The sequence below is a fragment of the Leiobunum rupestre genome, chromosome 5 (assembly GCF_980474605.1).
Source record: "Leiobunum rupestre chromosome 5, qqLeiRupe1.1.hap1, whole genome shotgun sequence".
In the NCBI taxonomy this organism is placed as follows: Eukaryota; Metazoa; Arthropoda; class Arachnida; order Opiliones; family Sclerosomatidae; genus Leiobunum; species Leiobunum rupestre.
In genome coordinates, this window is record NC_143388.1 from 63,458,476 (window position 1) to 63,467,450 (window position 8,975).

At 40.0% G+C, this 8,975-nt stretch overlaps 3 protein-coding genes across 3 annotated transcripts; all 3 read left to right on the forward strand.

Annotated features, from left to right (window-relative positions):
- Positions 1–1,543: 1,543 nt before the first annotated feature.
- LOC149945578 (uncharacterized) lies at positions 1,544–2,980 on the forward strand. Its single transcript, XM_090176616.1, has 3 exons — positions 1,544–1,640; positions 1,904–2,342; positions 2,440–2,980. Exons 1-3 carry the CDS (start codon positions 1,544–1,546, stop codon positions 2,978–2,980), a joined length of 1,077 nt encoding a protein of 358 aa, XP_090032742.1.
- A 3-nt stretch (positions 2,981–2,983) lies between these two features.
- LOC149945579 (uncharacterized) lies at positions 2,984–4,762 on the forward strand. Its single transcript, XM_090176617.1, has 3 exons — positions 2,984–3,396; positions 3,682–4,266; positions 4,315–4,762. The coding sequence occupies exons 1-3, from the start codon at positions 2,984–2,986 to the stop codon at positions 4,760–4,762; spliced, it is 1,446 nt and encodes a 481-aa protein (XP_090032743.1).
- Positions 4,763–4,800: 38 nt separating this feature from the next.
- On the forward strand, positions 4,801–6,456 carry LOC149945580 (uncharacterized). Its single transcript, XM_090176618.1, has 6 exons — positions 4,801–4,841; positions 4,899–5,085; positions 5,171–5,317; positions 5,390–5,814; positions 5,874–6,087; positions 6,136–6,456. The coding sequence occupies exons 1-6, from the start codon at positions 4,801–4,803 to the stop codon at positions 6,454–6,456; spliced, it is 1,335 nt and encodes a 444-aa protein (XP_090032744.1).
- The last annotated feature ends 2,519 nt before the right edge of the window (positions 6,457–8,975 follow it).

Below are 8,975 nucleotides of genomic sequence, written 5' to 3' on the forward strand. Positions count from 1 at the left end.
CGTATTAATAAAACTGTTTTGTCGGAAATCAACCCCTTTCTCACTGGGATATGAGATTATGATACAACCCGAAAAACGTCGTATCATGAATTGCTACTTGTCTGATCTTACGTTTTACGAGACTTCAGCACATTTTGGTTTAAATTCAATGGTTTAGAGATTTTTATATTTATAGTACGGTTGCTTCCTTTATTTTAATAACATTGAGAAACAATGATGTAGACTGTATCTTAGGCAAAGCGACGTTTTTTGAGTTGCTCCTGCTTTCAAAACAACTAGAAAATTTGTTCCGAAGTTTCGTGGTTCAGTTTAAAAAATACCGCTCCACCCACGGTTGTATCTAGGGGCAATGTCACCCTTGGTGCAATCTCACATTGTAAAATACATACAAGGGAAATCTTATAACTATATTATGTAAAACGATTAAATAGCGCCATTCCGGAAGTGAATGGGGTGCAAAGTCCTCGGTCCCGACAAAGAAAGGACTTAAAACTCGCGTTTTAGGGGCCTACTATACGAACAGAACTTCGATCTTGGACATTTTAGTCAGAATGGTACTTGACCAAATAATTTTATCAAGGGCCAGAAATAAATAAAGATTCATTTAAAGAATAAATATAGCACTAGCATTGACAACGATTGGCCTTCATTAGACCAAATATATCAACTTTATTTAAATAACAACCCCGCAGGACTGGGTAAAACGTCAAAATAAATGGTCATTATGACCAGAAAAAGCCGAAAGTCGAGATTCGCGAGAGGGCTTCAAGAACCGAAGTTGAATTTTTATCAAGGTCTCAATAAAATTTGATGTTAGAACAATATACAGGGTGTTACGGTTAAGCATGCCAAAAATTAAGTGAAGCGTTTTTTGGGAACATATTGATTCGAAAATGTCTTATGAATATGGATCTCAAAGTGCATTGCTTTCGAATGATTGGCCCTCACAAATCGGTTACCTGACCGTCGAAAAGCTGGCTTAAGGGCAGTTTCTATTATTCTTTGGACCCAATTGTTTCTTTTTTTAACTAAGTATTAGTTTCATTTATAAAGAGATAAGAAAATGATAATTTGTATCAAAAGTATGATTTTAAATTAGAATGAGTAGGATAAGTGTGTAAATTAAAATTCACAAAAAACAAAGGTGTTTCAAAGACTCAACTGTGTTTAAATGGAAGTGCCTAAATGAATTGGGATGTTTTCATTCTTTGAATGTTTGAAGCACGTACAATTTTAATAACAAAAATTGATCAAAATCACCACCTTGGGCTTCGATATACGCAATTGTTGCAAACTAAAACATTATCTACTAAAAATGTAAAATACAATTTGTGTGAACGAGTTCTCATCGTAGCCTTTCAAGCTTCAGTTAACCTTCATTGTTTTATTTGTAAATAACCACAAATTTATATTAATAAAGTCATTTCAAGTTTTAAAGTATTTTTGGTCACTCGTAATAAGTGCCGAAACCCGGGAGTAGCTGAATCGAGTAGAAATATCGTCGCACAACTTATCCTGAGAGACAATTGAACTAAGAAGAGTTATGGACAAGCTACTGAAGTCAAGGACAGCCCTCAAAGTACGGACTGAAGCCCTCATTGTAAAGATAGACGAAGAACTCAACATGGAAGGGATCAACAGTAAGAAAACTGAAAAAGTGTTTAATCAATTATAAGATAATAATAAGAAAATAATAGAAGGCAACGAAAAGATATTATAATTAATACCAATCGACAACGACGAAGATATTAAAATTCCTCGTCTTACCATCCAAAAATTCAATGGGGACGTTATTCAATGGCAAACATTTTGGGGATCCATCTCGTCCATCAACGAGAAGACGTTGGTAGCCCAGACATACAAGTTTAATTATCTGCGTTCATATTTGGACCTGCGTTGATAGCTGTCGAAGCGTACTGCTTATCAGACGAGAATTACGAGAAAGCAGTTAAGACGTTGGAAAATCGTTTCGGGAGAAAAAATATCGCTATGCGGTCTCATATGAACAAGTTGATTCCTCTCGTACCAGTTAAGAGTTCGAGCGACGTCAAAACGTTACGCCAGCTATACGATATCTGGCACACGCAAATGAAGATACTCGACACCCTAGGAATCCCGCAACAGTCATATTGTAGTATGTTGTACACAATTATATTAAACTGTTTACTTTCTGATTTGAACCTCGAGTATAACAAGAAACTTGAAGACGAGGACGAGTGGGACCTAGATGACCTCCTTGAGTATATCCGACGAGAAGTGGAGAGCCGAGAACGACCAATATTTATGAACAAGCCAGGGGAATACTCATATCAAAGACAAAAAAACGTTGAATGTTCGTCCAGGTGAGTCAATAATTCAGTAATAGTCCGAGTACCAACGAACATAGCACTCAATGCAGCCGTCGCCAGTATCTTCCTAAAAGGATCGACGTCATCAAAGCCAAAAATCGATGTTTCAATTGCCTTCGGCAGGATCACCCTGCAGAGACAGAACCAAGGAGCCAGAGAAATACCCCATGGAAGTTTCAGTAGAACTAATTTCGTTGAAAGACTTTGGACTCAGAGATTCGAAAGTCTACCTTCAGACACAACTAGTCAACGTTGAAGGTGAAAACAACAAAGCGTTAGCAGGATGGATCTTCGACAACGGAAGTCAACGTTCATTCATTCAAGAAGGTGTATCACGAGCATTGTTGCTACCAGTCCTATCCGAAGAATTAGTCAGAGTCAATCCGTTTGAAGAAGCAAAGGAAACCATTAAAATCCAAAGACGAGTCAAGGTCAAGCTGAAAAGCGTAATAGATCCAGAGGAAGCAGTTGAGCTTACACTCATAGAAGCACCGATAATTTGTGGAGCACACATAAGAAAACATATGAAGAATAAAGGACTAGAGTTGGCTGAGCAAACGGAATTAACCGGATCTAATGTCTCATCGGAGCTAGTAATCCTGATCGGAGCTGATTATTACGGGAAGCTATGAAAAATGAAATTCAAGAAATTAGAGGGTGATCTAATAGCTATTGAGACGATATTCGGATGGTCTAATCAAGGTCCGACGCCAGTATCAGCTAATCTCAACGTCCAGTCATCAGTAGTTATGACGACCATAGTAGAAGTAAACTTGGTTTCTAAGTACCTAAGACGTTTTTGGGAGGTGGAGTCCTTGGGGATCCAAGAGAATCAAGCAATCGAAAGTCAAGATCAAAATATAATTACCAGTCATAGATCCACTATCAATATGACCAAAGGGAAATACCAACTTCAACTACCTTGGAAACCAGAGCATCCCGAGATCAAGAACAACATGTCAGTAGCAGCCAGAAGAATGAACAGCCCGATCCAAAGGTTTCAGCAGAATCCGTCGCTTTTCTTCCGGTATCAAGAAGTCATCGACAAGTAATTTGAGAAACGGGATCGTCAAAGAAGTTCCAGCCGATCAAGTTTCTACGTATCCAAGCCAATCGTACTACATTCCGCACCGAGATTGAAAGAGAAGACAAAGTTACGTCTTCGACGCCTCTTCGAAAGCAAAAGGAGAAGTGTCGCTAAACGACTGTGTACTATCAGGACCGAACCTGAATCCTGATCTCTTGGATATGCTATTGCGTTTTACGAGACATCGAATTGGAATCATGGCGGACGTGGAGAAAGCATTTTTACAGATTTCACTGGACCCAATAGCTCGGGACTATGTTCGTTTCCTATGGATATCGAAGTTAACTGGGCAAGAGAAACCGAAATTCATTCAAGTCCGTTCCTGCTGACAGCAACTTTACAATACCACTTCGACCAACTACAAGAAAATTATCCAGAGATAAGCGAGATCCTTCGAAACACGCTCTACGTGGATGACCACGTTGGGGGAGTTGATTCAGTTCTCGAAGCACTAGACATACGTAAACAGTCCTGCGAGGTCATGAGTAAAGCCGGGATGAACTTACGAAAATGGGTCTCCAGTTCCCGAGAAGTCAAGGCCATTTGGAGCAAAGAAGATGGGCAAGACCAGATTGTTTCTAAGCAACTAAGCTCGTCACTCAAGGTTCTTGGAATCACTTGGCACCCTGAATCCAACACGTTTTCCTTCGATATATCGTCATCCCTAGAATTTCTAACAAAGACGAAGGACACGAAAAGAGGCCTGCTACAAGCCGCAGCAAGAATTTTTGATCCCATTGGCCTGTTAGCACCATTTGTCTTCGTAGTAAAGTGTTTCTTTCAAAGGCTCTGGAGAGAAGGAGTGGAGTGGGATGACAAATTACCACCGGAGTTTCAATTGGAATGGGAGCAATGATGTTTCGACCTACCCAAACTCAGAAAAATATCAATACCGAGGTGGTATTTCGCATACTCTGGAAGTCAAGTTAATGGGACCGCAGTACATCTTTTCTCTGATGCCAGCGAAAAAGCGTACGCTGCTGTTACGTACATACGCTACTTCACTGATTCTGGAGGCTTCGGAGTATCCATAATCTCGTCAAAATACAGAGTTTCACCACTAAAGAAGTTGAGTCTACCAAGACTTGAACTGTTGGCCACTCTCATTGGCTCTCGACTGTTGAAACACACTCTTGGCGTATTCGAAGGCCAGATTACCAGTTATTACTGTTGGACTGATTCCGAGATCGTTCTACACTGGATTCGAGGTCAAACTAACAAATGGAATCCGTTCATCGCCAATCGTGTCAACGAGATTCAATCCTTAACGGATCCGAGTCATTGGTCTCACTGTAGCAGCCAAGATAATCTAGCCAACCTCTCCTGAAGAGGACGTACCGTAAACGAATTGGTTGTTAATCGCAAATGGTGGAGTGGACCTTCCTGGTTGTTCGAGACAGACGAAAGTTGGCCCAAGACCAAATCTCCTACTACAATTACCAAGCTCGAAACAGTCGATGAAGAGAAAAACCAGTTGCTGTTCTAAGTTGTGCCGTCGTGCCGAGAGAAGAGCTGTTCGATTTAGAGAAGTTTCATTCAGCGAGCCTAGTCTTCCGTACCACAGCCTTTGTCATTCAATTTGCCACGAATTGCAGACTGCCAATCGAACAAAGAAATAAAGCAGCGCTGCAAGCTGAAGAGATCCAGCAAGCAAGTAACCTATGGCTGAAGCATGTCAAAAAGATACATTCGCTGACGAGATCGCATGTCTAACATATTCCAAATCTATTTCGAGGTCTTCAGGAATTGCCAAATTTACGCCGTTTTTAGAGTAGGCGGACGTCTCCAGCAAGCAAATCTGGAGTTAGCAGAAAAACACCCGTTAATTCTGCCATCGAAACATCGTCTAGCCTTGCTACTAACCAGAGACAGTCACGATAAAGTAATGCACGGCGGATTCAACAGCACGATGAACTAACTACGTGAAACCTATTTGGTCTTGCAAAGTCGACAGCTTGTAAAGGAAGTTGTAAAAAAATGCTACATCTGTAGAAGGTACGCAGTCAAAGCCGGAAGTCAAATCTTCGCTCCCCTACCACGAGACCGAGTAACGGAGTCGCCACCTTTCACGGGAGTGGACTTTGCAGGACCCCTCTACGTTCACGACGAAGTATTGAATTCGCAATCAAAGGTCTACATAGCGCTCTATACTTGCGCCGTTACCCGAGCATTGCATTTAGAGATAGTCACCGACATGAGTGCCGAGAAGTTTCTTTTGTCATTTCGGCGATTTCTGGCTAGAAGAGGGATATGTCAAACCCTGTATTTCGATAATGCGAAAGCATTCAAACGCACCGAGAAAGATTTGGCCAACATATTCCAGACAATAAAATCCAGTGAAGTCCAAGAGTACTTAAGTTACAAGGGAGTTGAGTGGAAGTACATAGTTCCACGTGCCGCCTGGTTGGGAGGCTTCTGGGAGTGCCTCCTACGATCAGTGAAAAGCTGTCTCCAGAAACTATCGGTCGGACATCTCTCACTCACGAAGAACTGACGACAACAGTGACGGAAATTGAAGCCGTACTAAATTCTCGCCCGCTGACTCATACGTACACTGATGTTGGAGAACCGCTACCCTTAACCCCAGCTCATTTCCTTGTCGGTCAACGCCTGACGTCACTACCTGATCAAAACTCCAGAATCCGGAATCCAGTATCTGTTACACAAGAACAATGACTGAAGAGGTCCAAGTACCGCCAGACGTTGCTCAACCAGTTCTGGAAGCGATGGAGACAAAACTATTTGATCGAGCTGCGTTCAGCGCATTCAAATGTCACCGTCCAAGGTCAATCTGAATTCAGGGTCGACGACATCGTCCTTATAGAAGATCAGTATCTACCACGTCACATATGGAAAATGGGGTGCATCATCGAGACGTATCGTGGTCGTGGTGGCAAGATAAGATCCTGCACCGTTCATCTTCCCTGCGGCTCGATTCTCAAGCGGGCAATCCAGATGCTCTATAACCTCGAATTATCAAAAGATGATGGTGTCATCGGGCCGGAAGATGTTGCAAACTAAAACATTAACTACTTAAAAATGTAAAATAAACTTTGTGTGAAACCAGACTACATAGATAAACGCCGTTATCTCTTAAATGTTTTAGTTAAAAAGTATATAGCTTCTTTAGGTGTATAAAAGCCGACTCCTATGTGATGCGAACCAGTTCTCATCGTAGCCTTTCAAGCTTCAGTTAACCTTCATTGTTTTATTTGTAAATAACAACAAATGTATATTAATAAAGTCATTTAAAGTTTTAAAGTATTTTTGGTCATTCGTAATAAGTAGTCGCGACACGCATAGGGATTTTGTACAAATAATTCTTGAACCCGTTGTAAGATTCCAAGCGTGTTACGGATAGTTTCACAAGCATCATTTATTCGTTGTCGTAGGCCATCAATGTCACGAACTTCAGTCTTGTTTACCAGGTATTTTATGTGTTCCCAGTTTTGAAAGTCGGGAAGGGTTAAATGAAGAGACCGAGTGGGCCATGCAACGGTCCCTCCTCGACCAATACATCGCAAAATAAACGCCTAATCAAGGTGATCTCTAACTTATCGGCTAAAGTGTGGTGATTACGCATTGTAATCCGGTAAAGTCGTTCGATGACTTAGGTCTAAGGTGGTGCCTTGGGGGTAATAGCCAAGCTGATTATAATTACTATTGTGCTGATTGATAATGCCGTCACGAGAAAAATTGGCTTTATCAGCCGTTAGGAAACTATGGATCTGCAGTGACTCTTTTCACAAACCGCTGGCAAAACTAAACTCTCCTATAGAATGTCTGCTTCATTCAGAGACTGGGCCTTTTGTAGATGGTTAGGGTAATACTTGTGATCATGAAGTATTTGCCATTCAATGACGTGATTCCCACTTGTCAGGTACTTCTTTCGGGATCATTGTCAAAAATGGTAAGCACCTAATTATTTGAATTTTTAATTTTTGACTCTTTTATTTATTTATCAAAAAAAGGAAGTTAATACTATTTTCGGGAGACGAAGAATTGATTATAAGAAAAATGCTAGTTCTAAAGACAAGGTGCAATAAATTGTTCTTCGACGTCGTCTGGAACTTCTTCCGTCCTTTCACGATTAATTGCTGGTTGAATATGACCACGCTCTCGTGAACGTCTATCGACGGCTTCAAACATGCGGCTTTCTAGTAATCGTCTATCGGGCAATTGCTCCTGGTATGACCACCTCGCTTTTAACTTTTACCATGGGCCCGCCCGTACATCAAATGCCTATTCGTGTACTTAGAGTTAGTGATATTCTCCATATCTCGTATCATTTTGACGAAAAGTAATGGTTTTTCGAAGCAGCAGAAGAATGATCGAACATAAACTTTGGGGCTCAAACACGACTCAAAGGTAAATAGCCCGAATATATTGAGGCGCGATATAAATGCAAGGCGATACTTTCAAAAATAATAAAATTGTTTTAGGAAAAGCTCAATAAATAATAAATCTTGGATTTTCTGGGCGTTTTTTTTTAAGGAAGCGGGTGGGGGATCGCGGGCAGTGGGTAGAGCGTGACTGCGTGAAATCCCGAAATCAAATAAAATTATTTATTATGGTGCTACCTCAATTTAAGTTCACTTTCTATTGCTTTTCAGTTATACTTTGTTTTATAATAGTAGTTTTTTGAAAATTTGACGACTGTATATTTATATCTAACCGTCAACCAATTGCGAAGTCAATATATTTAATATAAGCCAAGCTGATTATTATTATTATTATTAATTATTATTAAAAATCCGATTTTATAACAACAACATAATTTTTATAAACTGCCGTGTAATGTAATGGTAAAAATAAATTGTTGTTATAGATTGATAAAAAAGATTCTAGTTAATAAATGTTAACGTACTTATGGGTGTGACTAAAACGCAGTTGAGTCTGGACAGTCTGGACTGCAGTGTATGGTAGGAATCTACTTTACTACTATATCTAAAATAACTATGTCACGGGGACAAGTTCACATATGCTAAACGGTGTCCAATATTCTGGACGAAGTGACTAAAATGCAGTGATGCAGTAGTCTGGACATATATTATTTTTTAAATCTAGTCAGGACGAAAGGACTAAAATGCAATGATGCAATAGTCTGGACAAATATTATTTTTCAAATCTTGTCTGGACGAAGTGACTAAAATGCAGTGATGCAGTAGTAGGGACAAATATTATTTTTCAAATCTAGTCTGGATGATGTGACTAAAATGCAGTAATATTTGTCCAGTTTACTGCATCACTGCACTTAAGTCACTTCTTCCAGACTAGATTTGATGTCCATACTACTGCATCACTGCATTTTAGTCACTTCGCCCAGACTAGATTTGAAAAATAATATTTGTCCAGACTACTGCCTAACTGCATTTTAGTCACTTTGTCCAGACTAGATTTGAAAAATAATATTTGTCCAGACTACTGCATCACTGCATTTTAGTCCCTTCGTCCAGACTAGATTTGAAAAATAATATTTGTCCAGACTACTGCATCACTGCATTTTAGGCACTTCATCCAGACTAGATTTGGAAAATAAT